Source organism: Osmerus mordax, chromosome 1 (genome assembly GCF_038355195.1).
Source record: "Osmerus mordax isolate fOsmMor3 chromosome 1, fOsmMor3.pri, whole genome shotgun sequence".
In the NCBI taxonomy this organism is placed as follows: Eukaryota; Metazoa; Chordata; class Actinopteri; order Osmeriformes; family Osmeridae; genus Osmerus; species Osmerus mordax.
The window spans coordinates 17,789,124-17,808,780 of NC_090050.1; the positions used below are offsets into that span (position 1 = coordinate 17,789,124).

Genomic DNA, 19,657 nt, shown 5'->3' on the forward strand with positions numbered 1-19,657 from the left:
AGTTACTACATTTATAGGACTCATCTGCAGAATGTAGATGAGTCAAATTGAGTACTGATGTAAAAATGTATGAAAAGAATGACAAGAACTGGGCAGTGACTTTCATAAGCTAAATAAATGATTTATTGTACAAAAGAAAAAGACAAACAGCAAAAAAGAGATAAAATAACAATTGAACAGTTACTCATATATGCACAACCATCAAACTACAAAGTTGGGGTGAATTGTATCTACACAACATGAACAGAGGAAAGAAGAGGGAGAAAAAAAGGAGAAACAGTAGAAGCGGAGAACCTGTCCAAAACATCATAAAATGTCAACATTTGGGTAGTTATTTACATAGAGATTTCTTTCTCTCATATATTTATATGAAAACACTCTCACACATACCAGTATACATACACAAAAATTCAAGATGCAACTTTTATCCATAGCATTAACAATAGTTAAGCCATAGTTCGGGGCACAGCTATATTACTTCTGTCAACACTTTTAGCTGTTCGCTTCAGTCACTCTTTTGAACGCTGTCAATTACTCAATCTGAACCTGAGAGCAATGGGACCCTGTGGCTTTCATCTACGTTTTTGGGTTATCTTCTGGGTTACATTTTTGCGCAGGTTAACTTATGACAAAACCTAAATGTCAAATTTAAAAGCAAGGTTTCAGAACGCTAAAGTGAGGTAGACATACTTTAAAATGCATTGTGTTTTATCTTAATAAATAGAGACAATTGACCAGTTGAATTGTTTCCAACCACTGCCCATACCACATTTTTCTCCCTACGAAATGTTCTAGCATATTCTTGCAATTACAAAAGTTACAGCACACAACATGTCATCCTCTACTTTGGCTAACGATCCCTGGATTCTCTTCCCATTTTATTATGGGCACTTTCACTCAAAACCCACAGAAAGGCAAAACATGTCTGTGTAACACAGTCAACATAAATCGTTCAAATTCAAAAGGACAAAGTCTCTGAGTTGATAACAGATTGATTGAAGTTGACGGGAGGGCCATTTCCAGTTAAAGCGTTCTATGTTCATTGATCCAGACACTTGTTACACACATGACGTATCACCCATGATGGGTGAGGAGGCCTTTAAGCCGCTGGTATGTCCAGTTTTCCAGGATGTAGAGAAGAGGAGTGTGAGTATTATGGACAGGCCCCCGCTTCAGACGAAAAGGAAGCCAGGAAAGTGTGATGGTAACAAAAGAAGTGATACCCTCTCTAGTTTATCCATATGGTGTATCGGCTTGGATAGTTCTATTTCCTAAATTGAACAAGCTCTCTTGTGCTTGACAAGGTATGACACAGACAACAACACAACTCCTCTCGCCATGAACGTCCCATAGTGCAAAATTTATTGTTGGTAAGGTAGAGTGCCCAGAAAGGATTTTTTGTACCCCTTTTTAATATATACATATATCATTTATATATAATGTCAGAAGGCTCTTCCTTTATCCAACAGCATAGTGCTTACGTTTACAACAAAGGGATATCTTCGCTTTGACATCCAGGTGACAAAACAGACTTCAAGCTTTCTAATCTACACTCTATGTTCAAGCACTTCCAATATTTACTGCATCTTCCCGACACAGTTGAGGTGGGGATGGGGATTTGGGATGTGGGAAAATTCAAAAATCTAAATATATATGTTCTCTATTCTAGAAATGGCATTTCAGCTGTATTATTCTTTTGCACATACGGTGGTGTCTTATATGATCCATAAACATGCTTTCTTTATTTATCATGTGTAAGAAGTCAGCCAGTCTGACTTTTGAATCTTCTTCCACAATGTTTTTCCACAACCATCATAGCGTTCATTCATTCTACCATCATAGCGGAAAACATCTGGTTCTCTGCTCATGGGGTTTGCTTGCATGAGTGAACAATGGGGGCAAGAGGGAATTGTATTATGATGAATTACCAGTAGATCTGCTGAAGGGAGAAATTAAGGATACCTACAGTATGGGCACTTAGCCATGGCCTGGCATCACCAGACCAATCCACAATTGCGTAGGCTATTCATCTGAAACCTCTCAGTTCATTTTTGATCTCCAAGGGACATATCAATTGGCGCAAACCAATATGCCTCTGAACGCAATTGGATAGAATTGGATAGATAAAACCAATCAGAGCAACAAAATGTAATTTTGGTTGTTTAGTAAAATGCCTCAGCAGCGCTGACTGTACAGCACTCTGTGCAGTCATTGTATTAAACCCGCCCCATATCAGATCAACGGGTTGTGATTGGCCCTGGCACTTTCCATGCCAGAGAGAAATCTGTTTGAATGGGATGTGGCCAGACCCATCTACCAGACCCAGGACTACCAGACCCATGAGCTTGCTGATTTGTCTGGTTCTCAGGCTAATGGGCCCTGCCAAGCTAGCGGTGTCCAATGGAGGAGGGACTGTCTTGATAGTAGAAATATAGGGTTATTTAACTGTTGAAGAAACTTCTTTATTCTTCAGAATTAAAAACTGCCATAAGCATTAAAGGTCAACTGCCACAGTATAATAATAAGCCTATGAAGATACAAAATAGTATTCTCAAAAAGTTTTTGATCTTGAATCTTGTTCCCACACTTCATGGTGGAAAATTTGAATAAATGCAGCAGAAAAGTTTTTTTATGGTTCCATAATCTATTCTGAAAAGCCTACTTGTATCTGTATGTGATCATTTAAAATGTAATGAAAGGTTGTTAAATCATGTTAAACTGTCAACCTTTAATTATAATAAAAACCCTTTAAAGAAATGTGACTACTGTCAATCATATTAGTGACTTTAGAGGATTAAATAGGTATAAAGTTGCTCTGAGCATGTCAGTGGATCTTTAACGACCACTTTAACTGCTGGTGTTCCCTATCACTTTGAACTCGCAAACTATGAGGAGATAATATTTTCCATTTGGCAATGTATTTGTGATAAACGGTTTATTGTGAGGACTACCATCACACAGCAGTTTTTTACAGTTTGTGTAAGCCATGATTTTACTGACCCTTAGCCCAGTTTCGCACTTTTGCATGAAAGAGTGCATCCACTTTTCATTTAATTTCAGTTTTTGGGAAAGGGCTAGGGTTGTCTTAGTGACTATCTATCTGTTATAGTGAGATAATAGTTTTGAACTTGAACTTCAACATCCTCAGAGTGCTACGTATTGTTTTTGTCTAACATTTTAGTCCGCAAGTCCATATTCATGTCATTTGTGCAATTATATTTGCTAATGCAGTCAAATGTGAAAAATAAATGTATCAGCAAATCCTTTCCTGTTCACGTGTAAAGGTTATGAAAAAAACTATTTGTGTCATTTTCTTTTTGCATTTTACAAGATCATGAGTAAAAGGAGATCAAAGTAACTGTGAAAGGGTTCTTGGATGCTCAAGAATTTTCCATTGGAGTGCTAGTTCCATCTGGAGAGGGTGCATAACTTGGTTTTGGATCTCCTCAACCCAATGCTTAAAACTGTCATGATCTACTATGTTTTGGATAAAAGTATCTGCCATTATGTGGGGGATATATATATTTGTTTGTGAAAATGTGAAATTAACAATATTTTGTTCAATGATGCATCGTATTATCCAAATACTTCGTATGCCCCATCTCCATTGGCACTACTTACAAACATATCGGCTGTGGATCAAATCCCATCAATAAGAGTATAAAATGAATAAAGCATTTAAAAAAGATACAATTGTTGAATCCCTCACCTCAGGACTTAATAAAATTTGCTTCAAAATAAAATATAAAAAACAATATACTATAAATGCTTAGGAGCACTTCACCCACTGCCCAGATCCACTATCAAGGGCATCCAATGCCATTGTTTCAAAAAACCTGATAAACATTCTCTTTAGAACCTTTTTGAAGAAAGACAACCACAAAACCAACAAACACCTAGAATATAGTTTTGTCTTATTTAGCAGTTTTCTCAAGCTGCCCACAGACACGCCCCCTTATTTTTTTTTCCAATATGTTCTACCACTCAGCCTCAGTCTTATCTTAATTTCATATTTTACCTTTTGTACATTTTGGACTAAAATGAATAACTGACAGAATGGAGGTCCAGTGGGATTTTTTTGTGGTGGAGTGAGAGAGGGGGCTAATAGAGTCTGGTGCCAGGGGAGAGCTCTGTCAGGGTTTGGAGTGGTATGACGCAGAGTTGGGTGTGCACAAGGACGCAGGACTTTCCCTACAGCCTAAGAACAACCACATCTGTCCACCACCATGCCAGGGATCTTTCCATGGATGATCTGTTGCTTATCGTTGAAGTAGAGCATGTTGATGGGGGACATCTTGGTGGGGGTGCAGCAGGGCCCTGCTGAGCCTCGGGGGTTTGCATGTTGCACTAAATGAGTGTGCGGGTACTTCTGCATAAACATGTACTCGCATTGGCCTGAGCAGTAGTTGGCCTTGTAGCGCTTGGGAGCTATGATCCAGTCCCAGCCGAAGGCCTCAAAGTCCACGGTCAATGGGTAGCGACAGCAGCGGGACTCAGTTGAGTGTTCGTCACAGTCCAGGCCCAGATTTCGCCGAGAGCGTTTGGTCGTCTCAAGAACCTTCACTTCCAGGAACGGCTGCTAGAGTCAGGGGGGGGAGGGGGGAGGAGAGGGGAGGGGAGGAGAAGAAAAAGAAAGAAAGAAAGGAGGTGGTTAAGAGAGGACACAAACTTGGAGATAATGCAAGTAGAAGAAACCATGAACACGGATTACTATCAAGATCATTTGAGTAAAAACTAGCTAACGAACTAACTAACTTAATAAGATTAAATATAAACATATAAAGTTATATGTAAATGCCTTTTATTGCATATGTTCTCACATAGTAAGACAGCACAAACGGCATAGCTTGTGATTTTATGCAAAGCTGTCCAGTTTTAACATTAATGGTGCAAGTGACATTCTGTATGCTAAGCTTGAACTTTGACTCCAGAGGTCATCTGCAGGGCACTATAACCTTGACCCTTGCGTAGAGTCTAAGCAGCAAATATTTTACCCCACCATGTTTATTTTACAAAGCCTCCATCTCACCACAGAGAATCCAGCTGGACTTGAGCACAGTTTTTTGTGACGCTTTCAACAGAAGAAATAAGCCGAGAGGCCTGAAGGGTCAGAGAATGTCAGTTTGGGCTTTAGGGCTTTTGTTGAGGGGTAAAACGAAAAGCCCAGAGGATGAGGGGGGAGTCTGCCTCTTTCTTTGCTTTTTGTGTTTTGTTTTATTTATGTACATGGGCCTCTGTGGCTCTGATCTTTTCTTTCTTCTCCTTAAGAAAAACAGAGCATACTGCTGTGTGCTCACACTGCAGGGACTCACTGGCCAAGAAACCAGTCGACCCCTGCACCATGTTGTGAACAACTGACCCAAATGACCACTAGGTTACCACCAGTAACACTCCACTGGGAAAACTGGCCTTTTTGTCATATTTGCTGACATAAACATCACATCCTGATAGCAACCGATAAATCAAAAAGTTTAACAGTAAAATGAAATAAATACGATATCTGTGGGATCCAATATATTTTGTCTTCTCTTTGACTTTATAAGAGATAGATCCGTTTTAGTTTGGAAGGAGGTCAAATCTTATCTATCAATTTAGTATCTTAGTTATTGAATACAAATATAACTTCCCCCACTGGTTTAACTGTAATGATACCAACCCTAGTCCCAATGCCTGCTGTACCCCAGGGACAGGTCTGAGGGTCCTTACCAGTCCCTCCTCCCCAGGCCTCAGAGAGGTAACTGCCAGGTCGTTGCCACTCTCATCAAAGGCGTTGATGTCGATGCCCCAGTTGGTGTGAGGTTGCTTGAACCAGTTCTGCAACACGTGCTTGAAGTCGATACTCTGCCAGTGGCCCACCCGGGAGTTGAGTTCAATCTTCAGAGATCGGATGCGAATATGACGGCTGCCCTGCTCAGTGACAGGCTTCAGCCGGAGGATCTGCAGGTAGACGGTGGAGGTCTGCTGTAACGGCCGCAAGTACACCCACAGCTGGGCCTTCAGCACCTTGGTGAACATCAGTTTGGGGCTGAACTTGAAAAAGCAGCAGCTGGGCTTGCCATCCACCTGGACAAGTGGCTCCGCTGTGGAAGCAGCAAAGATCAACACATTAATACAATGTTTAATGCACTTACATGTGGGATTCATGAAAATAGATACATGATACATGTGTTTGATAAATTTGCCAAATGGACAATTTGGAAACCAACAACTGACCAACATCTCCAAATGGGAACTTTAAATCTGGGGAATACTGAGATTTGATTGAATCAGTAAATGACTGATAGCTTGGCACAGCTGCCAGCAATCAAAGGAAAGAGGTTGAGAGTGGCTCAGAGGGCAGGGAGATGGCTAAACCCAGAATGAACCCTTTATTGCTCCTTTTTTTAAGTAGTAATGACCTTATTATAAATCCATCCAAAGTATTTAGTCCCCATTGACTTATTCTTTCATTTAAAAACTCATAGGTTTCAGTATGAATAAGTATGTATGCATATGTATGCATATCTTTCTGATAATAAGTTTATTTTATGTTGTACTTGTGTTCATATATTTATGTTAAACTGTCCATTGGTTGGTTGGGTTTATCTATGGAGGCCATCTGGCTATTTTCTCAGACCTAGAGGCCCTTTTTTGATTTCTAGAATATTAATAGTTCAGTCCTATGTCGCTTAATGAAATCACTGACTGTATTCTAAAGAATATAATAGGTACACTTCAGACTCTTCTAATCCCAATGATTGGAAGGCAAGGTTAAGAGAAAGCTATAGTTTGAGATAGCTAACATAATGTAGATGTATGTTTGGTTTCTGTAGGCATACCTGTTAAATGCACCATTCGTTATTGATTAATTATTAACTGCCAATATCTTAGTTAATGGTAAAGTATTTTTAAGTACAGATGAATGCTGTAAAATCAATCTGGTCTTCATTAATTCATGCCATAGTCCTGGTCACTGGTGTGCCACATATGTCAAACCTGCAACCTGGCTGATTTGCATAGAGGTCCAATCTGACATAATGACACATTTCCATGTAAAGGACTTTGTCTATCATCAATTTAGGGAAATACACGCTGTCTGTATTCATCAGCAGGTCTAACAAACTTATTTTGGCATGTTATTAATGGCATGAGATTATGCAAACCAAGTAGCAGACTTGAGACTTGAGGCACAATTATACATTTCAGTGAAGCTACATTTTGTGACAGTAATCCAACCGAATTCTCTTCTAAAAGTAAAATAAAATAAAATCCATAATCACTACATTTCTACACCAGGTAGTCAGGAGGTAGTCGGATCTCCAAACAGACTGTGAAAAGTCTACCTGATTGTTAAGCCAAATAAAGTGTTTTTTACATTCTCTGTCGGGATGGGAGCTGTTTTATTTCAAAACCAACTACAGGGACCTGTCAATCATTTGGAAAATCTGAGGTTGCTCAGGCAACCTCCAAAGGCTTCCTGGGTCAAAAGGTCATTTTGGCACCTCGGCCTAGTTAAGAAATGGGGTCAGGGGTCAAAACCGTCAGCCTTTTACATCCCTTGGGTGCTAGGGAGGGGCAGCCCTAATAGCTAGATTGAGTTTGAAGGTCAAGGTCGGCCCTATGGCGATGGTAATATGCTTTTTTTTTGTTCTTTTCACCAAATCATAAAAAAATAAATCAAATTTCTGAGAAACTACAATTCAACTTATTCATCTGTAAATTGTTTTTGTTTTGTACTGGGCGGGACTTCAGCAGCCAATGGTGAATTGTTTACCAGATCTCGACTGATTGGAAGAGAAAACAGCACAAGACTGTTGTTTTTCTCTTACACTGAACAAGTGTTGTAATTGAATTATGGGAATATGAGTTCAATGAAGAAGAGATAGCATATCCATTAGAAGAGTCCAGAAGAACATTGAATACAAGCCAAGCAGGGGACAGACGTGGTCCTTCAGCCTGTATTTCCAGAGCCAGTCATTAGTGAGTGTAAATTATACAGTGTCTCACGCTGGACAAACAATATGTCAATGTTCCTTTTGGTGGGTTGCTGGGGTCGCAGCAATTACCGCGAGTGTTGTTGTGTTTGCTCATCAGCACCAAACAGGGAATGAATGATTCTGCAGTTTACTCTGAGTTTACTTGAGATTACTATTTGTTGTTGTTTTCCCAGTAGATATTTGAACAGAAATACATTTTAAATAGCTCTCAAAGAGCATTTTCGAATTCTGAACAACCAGCAACTTTTGGTTAGGTAACAAGTAGTTCAGAGTCAGGCTTGTTTGAAACAGCAGAATTTGGTTGCTTTTACTGTTAATTCTCTCTTGGGGAAAGTAGAGCCCCACTGTAGAGTAATCTGAGATGCAGGGTCTGACCGTCATGATCCATGTAGTACCACAGTTATTAGACACACATGCACAACATATGAGCTACATCATGCTACACAATGAGAGCATTGATGGGTAAAATCAATTTGTATCTTTATAGAGCCTTAATGTGAATTAGGGAGGGAAACTCTGAAATGTGCATACCTGCAGCCTAATTATGGCTTATACCTTGGCAGAACTTTCCACTCGTATTAAATGAGGTAGGCTTGTAAAGATCAATCAAAAAGCAATGGGATATTTAAACCCCAACCTGAAATAGCTCCATCCCTGTTGCCAGGAAATATTACTGATGAATGGAGTTAAGTATTTTCCTGCCCGTGGGGTGCAGTAACATTTATGTGACTTCATTTCCTGTACCCAAAGCTTTATTGTAACATAATAGCTCTTATTCCCCTCCTGTTTTCAAAACCTAGGGGCACAAGCATAGGTTTTGCTTACAGCACCACCTACTGGCGCAATGACACGTCCTCCCCATGTACGCGTCAACATTGTTGGGCTACCATCTGACCTATTCCAGTTTAACCTTTCTTTTTTAGCAACATTTTAGCAGGGCCAGAGGTTTCTGTGCTTCTTCAGGAGTGGGAGGCTTATTTGGTTTTTCCTCTCATGTTTCCACTCCATTTAATTACTTTAGCTGCTTATTTCCCCACGGTGTGATTATAGCATGTGTAGCACATGCATTTTACTGCCAGAGCACAGCAGGTCTGCAGGTGGGCCTACTGAACATCTGGTCCCCTCCCTGGGTACCTGTGTTCCACAGCTAGCCTGGGGCTTTCAATGTACTCATGTGAGGGGAGACTTATAAAGTATAAGGGTTTATTCACCAATGTCATCTGTCCATTCCAATACCACTGAGAGCATTTCAAAGTGAGGTACTTTTTAATGGTCAGCCGTAATATTACCATGTGGTACTTGAGAATGTGGTCAACAAAGAATGAAGCTGTAAAACTGTGATGAAACATGAAGCTGTAATGAACAGACAAAATGCAAAAGCCCTGCTTCGACATGAAACAAGTTGTTTTACACCCTCCTCCCTATACACCATTGCAGTCTCAGGAAAGTGGAAAAAAAAGGATCAAAGCCCTGTTCTATATCAAAAGATTGTGTCCTTAACTCACAAAAACCCAATGCACAGGAAGGAACGATGGCAAAGAGACCTGCCTTGATATGCATAAAGCTCACAATGGAGCCTTCTGTTTAGTCTGATAGGAGGCACACACACATACAGCATAAAGATTATGCATGTTGGGTGATTTGATGGCAACAAGCAACCTGTCCAAAAACATGGGGATTTGTGTTTGCTGCTGTCCATCAAAAGCTAATCCTCAGTGACAAGTCCTTCTAGTTTCATTAGATCAATTGTAGACCAAAAACCCACAGAACTGCTTCCTTAAAATGCTACTTTGTCAAAGGGAATCTGAACTGTTTCCTTTTTATGGGCAATCAGAAATTTGCCTCTCTCATGCAGTAACAAAGAAAAGCATGCAGATTAGATAAAATATTCTATAGACACAAAAAAGGGGGGGGGAAAGGGACGGTCATCTTTTGTTTGTCCAAAAGGATCAGTGCATAATATTATATGCCAAGATAGGGATTCCATTTGCATATATATCTATATTTTCTTTTCCTAAATGGGAAATGCAAATGTTGTGGCAAGCGTGTGTTATGGAGTCCTGCCGTTGGATAAATGTGACTCTAGGGTATCCCCCACACCTCAGCATATTAATCATTGTGACACGTTCACGACCCTTCTAATAAGACAGGGGCCACAGTGCACCCCCTCTACCATCCCATCCCATCCCAGCCCCACTCCCTCTTTGTCTCTCGGCCTGTCCCAAGGGAGTGGAGAGGGGGGTAGGGGAGGCAGGGGTAGAGGTGGGGAGGGGGGGGTGAAGTTAGACCCCTCATTCAGGACCCCTCCCCTGGTAGGCACAAGACTCCTATTAGGACTGAGCACAGGAGCCCCCCAGGAGCAACAAAAGACACCTCCTAATACTGCCTGTTCCAAGCCAGTGAACACACACACACACATACACACACATATGTACACAGGGGCCCCAAACTGACACTCTCCCCAGGACAGAGATAGGAGGCTTATAAAGATAATAAAAACCCTACAGAGAAAATAAAAAGGCCACAGAAATGCATGCAGTCTGCGGGAGAGGGAAAGACGGGGGAAAGGAAGCAAGAGAGAGCAGTGAGCTGCAATAAGCTGGACAGCTGGACAGCAGGAAACGTTTTAGTGTGTGTGCGTGTGTGTGTGTGTTTGTGTGTGTGTGTATGTGTTTGTGTTAAAGAAGAATATTCTTATAAATCTTTAAACTTTCACTACTGCTATCATTTCCAATCAGCAGCAAGCTAGTTAGTATAATTACCACAGTGCTTATACTTAGTAGAAATATGCAAATACGTAAACTTTTCTTCTACCCCTTTAATTTCAGCTGTGCAGAATAAAGAATGTCCATCCACTCTATGTCTACATCAAGATTGTATAATTCAATACTACATCACAAGAAGAATGTTGCTTGTGAGCCCACAGACATGCTTTTCTGATACAGCACTATGGAATATTTACAATGACAGTCTTCTGCACTAAAATGCATTATTCATGAGATGATATGGCATTTACAGCTCCAACAGTGAGTGTGTGAGGTGAACTTAGTCAGCAGGATATGTACAGTACTGAGGGTACAGGCAACCACCAGGTCCTGTTTTAGTATGTGTCAAATCACCCTTTAAATTTCTCTATAAATCCCTTTTGGGTCATGTCGCATTATAACCACAACACCCTCACCACCCCTCCCCCTCCTCGCCAGCATCCCCATCCCTCCAGATTCAAACAGGCATGATGTGTTGATAAACGCTGTCCATGCCTCCTGTCTTTAGGTGTTGGTGAGTTTGACCTCTCTGTTTGCTGAGCTATTGGGATGCCTTGACGCACACAGGATGCCAGCAACAGATTTTAAATATAGACAAAGTTAGTGTGACAGCCTTGACAACTAGCTTCCTCCTGAACTCTTCTTATAACCTTATATATACCATCACTGTCATCTGATACTACACTCCATACAATGTGGGAGTATCTGTTTTTTGTATTTAAACAGACTCATGCTCAGACCCCAACCTTTTTTCTCCGGCATTGTACAGCAACAGAACTTGGCTTTTGGCCCCAAAAAACATTTGGACATTTGGACAATGTGCCCCTCATAATAAGCTTCCTGAGCTGATCCCGGCATGCCGCGCGGAAATGCAACCACAGGCGATGAATACAGTAAGGCGCCACTCTCATGGCCACTTAAAAGAGGCTAATTAAATTTTCATGTGGATATTCTTGCAGCAATCCGCTGCGCACTGAGCATCTTTCCGGCACAGAGAAGTCCTGGTGGGATCGTGCTTTATGTCCATGCTGCATTTCCTCTGCTTAGATGCCTCAATTTAGGATTAATGGACTCTTCCATAAACGTCTCCACAGCCCTCCCAAGAACACCGCTCACACGCCCACACCCCCGTCAACTCATCCGTCTGTAATAATCCCCTCATCCATTTTATCTTTTTCTCTTCGACCCTCCCCTCCTCTTCCCTCGCGTTCCTACATAGAGCTTAATTACTGGTGTGAAGTAATTATTTCCTTTATTAGTGAGACGTAACATCTGTTTCAAGTCTTTTTAAGTGGACCTATAAAATCCCTCCATGATTTCTGTCCCTTAAGGATAGGACTGGGCTGCTTGTTGCTCCCTGTGGACCCCACCACCCCACCCCTCCTCATCCTTCTCCCTCCGCTTGTCTCTGCCCACGCAGTATGGCAGTATGGCAGTATGGGCCACTGCTGGATCATAGCCTTTCCAAATGCCTTTTACAGGCACTGAGCTGCATGCCAACTCACTACTGGGTACACATGAGAGGAGAAGCTGATGCACTAACTGCACAGCACAGATGGTCATTCAAACTGTGCCATTATATTGATCCAGAGACACACACAAATGTCCTTTCTTTCCATCAGCATTTAAAATGTAGTGTAGTGTAAATGTGGTGTAGTGTCATTTCCTCACCATGAGTTCATGTAAAGTATGTTTTAGGCTGTATGGATGATCCCTGTATTTGTTTGTCTTTCTGGGGATGTATTATGCATTCCCAACCTTCTCAGAAAATGGATGGCTGGGACATAGGACTGTGGGAATAGGGAGAGCAGAAGGGAGGGAGGGAGATTCCTGAACGTCCTGGGGAAATGTTGTCCCCTGTATTAATAGACTTTCGTCCCTTTGAAATGTTATTAGCCATAAAGTTGACAGCATGTTGTGCTATTTCAAAAGTCCGGGCAGTTTCTTAAGTTTTATTTCTTTTTAAACAAACCAATAATGACACAGCGTCCAAACAAGTCAAAGTTTATCTTTCCGCTCTGTCGGTTCTTCAATGGAGGGGTGAGAACAGGTGTTACCATCAAACATACCCTTTCATGGAATAAATAAATATATAAAAATCTCACATAGTCATCATTTTCTCACAAACACTGACCAGTGGGCTGGAGACAGTCCGACTTCTGCTGGCCTGTCCTTTTAGCGCTCTCCCTCTTAATGTTTATGGTTCCTGCACCTTCAGGAAATGACCCTTTTATGGGGTCAACACTATAAAAGACTTGTGTTTTTTGGTGGGAGTGGTTGGTGGATGGGTGTGTGTGTACGTGTGAGTGTGTGTGTGTGTGTGTTTGGTGGGGGTAAGGGGTAATGTCCAAGCTACAACCGGTTCTTCTTTGCTAGCAAAGAAAGAGACCCGATGAGGTTAATAGGCTCCTTGTCCAATATATCACATAGCTGTGAACTCTGTGACCCTTTTTGTCAATAGGGGGACTTTTCTAGTGTGTTTGTGTGGGTGTGTGTGCGTGTGTGTGTGTGTATCTGTGTGCATACCAGTGTTTACATGTCCATGAATACATGAGTGGGCATACAAGCATGTAAATGGGTACAGTGTTCAAGACAACAAAAAACATCCCCAAGTTAATTCAAAAAATTAAATCTAGGTGTCCAATACCAGAGCTTAAGTAAAATAATTTTTCAAACGGGAGTTTGTTTTCAGCACATGCAACTTTTTGCTAACACAAATAACTTATAATGTAATACCCTTTTCTCAACACAACTTATATGAAAAGGATGCATAATAAAGTTTACATTTCTTGATTGGATAATTCCCACTGTTATGACTCTAATATCCACCAGAATTATTGCTAATTTGTATTGTGTATTCAGTTGTTTCCCATAATTGTAACTTTCCGTCACTGGGATTATGAGGCAGGAAGACAGACTTATACTTTGATGAATAAACTGTTATGGAGTGTTGCAATGGTATAGAGGATACTAAAAATCATAATGGCTAATTAGTTTGCCATGTGGTTATGACCTTTCATACAAGTTTCATACAACCACACCACATGGTGGGCCGCAGGTGTTGGACATAACTACTCACGTTGCATGTTGCTCAGAAAGAGAGAGAGAGAGAGAGAGAGAGCGAGAGCGAGACAGAGAGAGAGAGAGAGAGAGAGAGAGAGAGAGAGAGAGAGAGAGAGAGAGAGAGAGAGAGAGAGAGAGAGAGAGAGAGAGAGAGGAGAGAGTTGGTGGGCATCGATCATCGATGGGAGAGGAGAGTTTGGTATCAATGCCATGGAAAAATTACAAATGAGGGCCTATTGGGGTCAAAAACTCACACCACACCAGTTCAGGCAGGCCATTGACCATACACACACTTACAGTACAGTACACACACACACACACAAAGTGTGTTAGTAAAGGGCTTAGCTCATGTGCAAGGAACAGCTCTTTGTAAATTTAACTGATAAAAAAGTAGAGTACACACAGATTCAGAATGCTGCACTTTGAAAATGTGTAGCAGGACACTGGTATCCTTGCAACACACTGTATGGAGCTAGAGAATGCTACAGTACCTAAACTGCCGCACTGTGATATAAATAGCCCCACTTTTCCATGAAATTTCATAGTAATTAGAGACCAGGAAGCATGGACCCTCTCAACCCCCACTGCGGCACCCACGTACCTTGAGTGAATACTAAGAAGCGACTCTGGCACAGGTCCAGTTCAGCATGTACTGCGTGAACCCACACGGCCCATCAAAGGCAGTGCGCACACCCGTAAGAGGGTGATCGGGTTCGAGGTGCGCAGGGAATAGTGTTTGAAGTGCTTCTCTATCTGAGGCTCTTTTAATCCGGTGGGATCACCGAGACGCCACGGGCGAGAGAGATGCAGTTCTTCTCTCAACGTGAAACTCTTCCACGAACATCGGGCGAGAGAGGGAAGAAAGAGTGAGTTCAGAGAAAGAGAGTGGGAGGTGGGCAGGAAAGGGAAGAGAGAAAAGACAAATGATTGAAATGGCAGGTGGGGAGGAGTAAAGAGAGAAATGAAGGACAAAATGTAGAGAAAATAATTCTAAAGTAGTCCAATGAAAAATTGAACAGTGCATTAATTTATTGTACCAGTAGCAGCTCACTCCTTTTCCTAGTGCACACACAGTAACTCATTTTGCAATGTGACAGCTATGAGATGACTTGGACCTACTAACAATAATAGCCAACAACCATCTCTAATATACAATATTATTTCCAACCCCGCCTATGTCCTAGCTCTGGGCTTATAAACAACTGTCCATGACCTGTCATTGTCTACTCCAGTACCACCTCCCTGGTTCAGTTCAGGTACAGTGTTATTACAGATGCTGATCCAGGCTGATCACTTCTTGTCTAACCGACAGGAGCAGCTGTGTCATATCCAGCCATCTGATGCATGCAGAGATGGGTTCAACATGTCTGTGTGTAGAAGACAACAGAGACCAACCAAGGATGGAACATACTGGAATGGAGGGCCACAGCTGTGTAACCCTCAAACACAAGATACACTGTTACACATGCTCTGCCTTGGAAAAAAACACTGCAGCTTTTCCTACTCTCATAACATACATGCAGAGAGAGAGAGAGAGAGAGAGAGAGAGAGAGAGAGAGAGAGAGAGAGAGAGAGAGAGAGAGAGAGAGAGAGAGGGGGGGGGGACAGGGAGCGATGGAAAGGGAGACAGGGAGCGATGGAAAGGGGGAGAGAGAAAGACAGAGAGAGAGGGGGAGTAAGACAACACATAAAAACTGAAAGACAGAGAGAGGTCGAGAGGAAATAAGCGAATGAGAAAACAGGCATATATAGCTGTGGCCTACATGCTATGCCTGGAGAGGAGCTTGCATGGACCATACTGCAAAGAGGCCAGCAAAAGACTAATCCATTTACAATTTGTCCAGAAGTCCAACTGTGGTTTCCCAAATTTAAGTAAGCATACAAAACACATATCATTCAACATGAGAGGCATGTTGCTAAAATCCCTGTGAGTTTAAAATGTCAACTGTTCAAACTCAAACTCTTATGCTTTATTTCTTTTTCCTTTTCTTGTTAAATGGTCCCCATAGAAACCACTTCAGCATTACTCACTATTTTTTATCTTCTATTGGTCAGAAAATGTCTGTGTCAGAGGACCACCCATCAAACTTGACAAGGCTGACACAGACATGGTTACAGTATATTGTATCAGAAGTGTTTCATCATGAGACATCGGTGAAAACGGGTGTCAACGCACAGCCATTTGAAGAGTGTTCATGAGTTTGAAGACATACATCGTAACCAACTATAATATACCATGTAGCCTATGCAAAACCCAATTCAACTGGAAACCCTGGAACACATGCAGTAGGATATATCAATTTTTATGTTAGCCGTACAAGCAAGGATTGTTGCGCAACAGTATGTTGTTTCTTCTGCAGTTTTGATGGATGCACAAAGCTTGTACAAAAAACAAAGACTTCATGTTTACAATTATGATCAGCTGTAAAATAAAACCAAATCAGAAAAAGATAATAACCTAATTGACCTATTTAATGCTCGATTGGCTATTTGGCTAAAACGGACTTGAAGTTCATTGTGGTGCGGCGTGTGCACGACGTGTGACAATCAAACGAGAGGTTAGTTTGAATAACACAGATTTATCTTTGTCCGAAAATGAAAAAACTGATTATTTGCACGGCTTTTCGTTTGCGCTGTGCAGAATATATTATGTGTGTAAATGTTGTTGAACCCCGGCGATTCGCAGCGAAGAGGTCACACACTCCCCTCGACCCCAACTGTTTCTGGCTTTGTGTCCTCGGAGGGAAAAAAACGAGCTGTGCCTATAAACTTCGCATTTAAATGGCAAGTGCGGTCGAGGGGGACCGCTGCATGAGGAAAACAATGGCAGCTTTTTTGGACACACTTTTTCTCACTGCGATGAACAGCAGGGAATCCGGTAGAGCCCTCATATAAAGGACCGATAGAGCACAGCTGCCGGGGCTCAACTATATTGAGTGTGTTGGTGTTTTTTCTTTCTTTCTTTTTTTGTTTTTACTGTAATTAAGTTATTGTATACTTAGGTCTTTTTGTTTAATGTTGTGGTAACATACTTCGTGTTTGTTAAGTCTGTTGGTCAGCGTCAAACGCCAATATAGTATGCCACTCTTTTATACAGCCATATAGGAGTAAGGGAAAGGTCTCATACCACGGACCCGGCACCACAGGCTACATCTGTCCACCAAACGATATTATCATTATTGATTTATGCACAAACAGACATTGGCATATCATTCAAAAGGAGTGTCATGTGGTCATAGAGAGGCTGAAGGAGGGATATTGTGACAGGAATTAGAATGAGACCGGACAGACAGTTCCCAGAAACGCACCATATTCCTCGCGCTTCAGTTCTTGCACAGTGGACCGTGCAAGCGGAAACTTAAAATATGTGTCTAGCTATATCCGAGGTTTGGGTCGATAATTTAAAAATCAAGGCACCATATTTTATCAATACTAATACAAATTAGCTTTATATTGATGTTTTAAGCAACTTCAGCCTGCTATCTTTAAGTAGCCTAAAGTCGGAGTGCCTCTTGATTTATCAAGTTCACTGTTCGCACAATCCGTTGGGATATTTTGACAGTTATGCAGCTGACTATGCATCACTGTGAATTATACGGAGCATTTATTCCCTTTGAAAAAAAAAATATATCAGCTGTCCAAACTATCCTAATAAAACTCATACCCCGTCAATGCCATTAGCCTATACCCTTCAATTGGTCCAGGTCATCATGTCAACACATGGCAAAGAGTTGCTTTTCCCTTGGTGTAAATTAATGTAAATAGTTACAATAAAGTTGTATTAATACTCACGCTCTGATGCCATAGTGATAACCGACTCTGTTGTGGCGTGATATTCGTCCTCCTCCATAAACTCATCCTGGGAGGACGCGTCTCCTTGGAAGTCATGATGGTCAAGGAGCTGCTGAAGCGGAGGCGCCTTGGGCAGCAGCTGGTTCACCACCTCCCGGCTAATATTGGGAGCCTGTTTGAGTCGCAGCTTGCTCAGGATTTGAGATTTGATGGTCTCCAGTCGCAGGACTTTACTCTGCTCTCGCCAAACACACGCAGAGCATTCGTGAGAGCCCGCTTCCTCATCCAGGAGCGACAAACCGATGTCCGTGGGCATTTCGCTCGTTGGTGACAGAAAGAGGTTAGGCTCGTCACTCTCGGACAGTTCCAGACAAATTAGTACCATCAGACACAGTAAAAAGTTATACCTCGGCATTGTTGTGCACTCGTCAGACAACAGAACTTTCTGCTCAGATTATCCCGTCCTGTTTTAGGTGTTTGTCGAAACCGGTTTAACCTTACCAAGATACCAGTGATGAGCAATTAATGAATTAGGGTCGCCCTTTGAAACGATTGTTTAGTATGCATATAGTAACAAGCTCAAAAAAGTGCGTCTCAGTAGTGTATGTCGTATCGTACTTGGTATTATCCTTCTAATTCATGCATAACGCGCCCCCATGCAATTGTTGTTTTGGTTGTCTTATCTCATAACAATTAAGTCCATAAGTGTCAGTGTTCAGATGTGTCATTAAAATGTGCAAGCACGTTCAAATAGGGCTCTTTATATATCTCCGCTCCCTGGTGTCGTAATCCGTCTCCATTGGCTAAGATTGCAACAAAAGGCTTTTAGGTCTGTCACCAAGTCAAGAGGGAGAGAGGGAGCAAAAGGGAGGGAGCAAGCTCGCCTATGGACTGCCGAGTAGATTGTACAGTTTGGTACTTTTACAAGGATTCAACTTAAAGTATCTTCACGTTGTGTCAATGGAATAAGACTTTTCCTATACTATTTCCAAATTAAATGGAAACAGATGACAGCACAGTTTAAATGGGATGCACATTTATCACAACCTGTGTAGGCTACCCTTTAATTTCAATTAAAACATCTCATTGATTGGCTTGGTTAATGTCAGAAACGTTTCAGTAAATTGTGTGGTGTAGACTACAACGTAAAGGCTAAATGCAAGGAAGAAAGTTATCTTCACTTAGTTTAAAGGTGTTTGACAACACAGCTGTATGGTGTGATTTTTACTTACAAGGCAGGCCTATTCGAACTAATGCTGTCAAATATGTAGATTTACAATTTCAAGTATATTGTTTGTCATGTTCTTTTTTATTTATTTGGCTTTCACAGACCATTGACTTTTCTTGTGATAATCACAAAGGCTTGCACAATGGAAACGTTATAAATAACTTTGTACTGTCTCATTAAACGTTTAATCAATCTATAATTTGATAAATTAGCTATCTCCAGGTCTAAGGGCTCACATTGTATTTATTGCCTATTGTCTCTTTATTTATATAGCCTATTTATTGTATTGCCTACTAAATATAGTGTTAGTTCATCAGAAGTTAATGCAGCCATTTGCTACTAAAGAAATGACATAACAATTAGTAAGTGTGAAGTAATATAATTAAGCCTCTAGATGGCACAGTTAAGCCTACTTTTTTATCAGTATAGTGCCTACAAATTACTTTCAAATGAAATTCCTCCCCTACCTATCATAAAGTAAATCTGTGCTTAAAAGGTTGAAAGACTCTTAATTACGTTTTTTTATTGTCTGAAGTGAATACCAAATTGTAGACATTGCAACACTGATGATAATGACTTTCCCTGTAGCTCTGAGTAATGGCTTGTTACTGTCACCTACTGGAGGAACGTAGTCAAGCTGCTTTTGCAAATGGTAGGTCTATATCAAGAGCATCAAGCATGAAGAGAGACCTAAACCATGAGTAGGCTACTATCATAAAAGAGACCTCTCAGATGTTGAGATACTGGTTATGTCTGAAATGCATACCAGTTGTAATACAAAGCTGCCATTAGCATTTATATAGACACATTCCTATGTAAAAACGATGTAAAAA

The 19,657-nt window shown here is 41.2% G+C and overlaps 1 protein-coding gene across 1 annotated transcript; it reads right to left on the reverse strand.

Annotated features, from left to right (window-relative positions):
• Window positions 1-2,863: 2,863 nt before the first annotated feature.
• Window positions 2,864-18,011, reverse strand: LOC136950999 (growth/differentiation factor 11-like). Its single transcript, XM_067245564.1, has 3 exons — window positions 17,597-18,011; window positions 5,707-6,080; window positions 2,864-4,579 (listed from the first exon to the last, which is right to left on the reverse strand). The coding sequence occupies exons 1-3, from the start codon at window positions 18,009-18,011 to the stop codon at window positions 4,199-4,201; spliced, it is 1,170 nt and encodes a 389-aa protein (XP_067101665.1). The 3' UTR covers window positions 2,864-4,198.
• Between the last annotated feature and the right edge of the window lie 1,646 nt (window positions 18,012-19,657).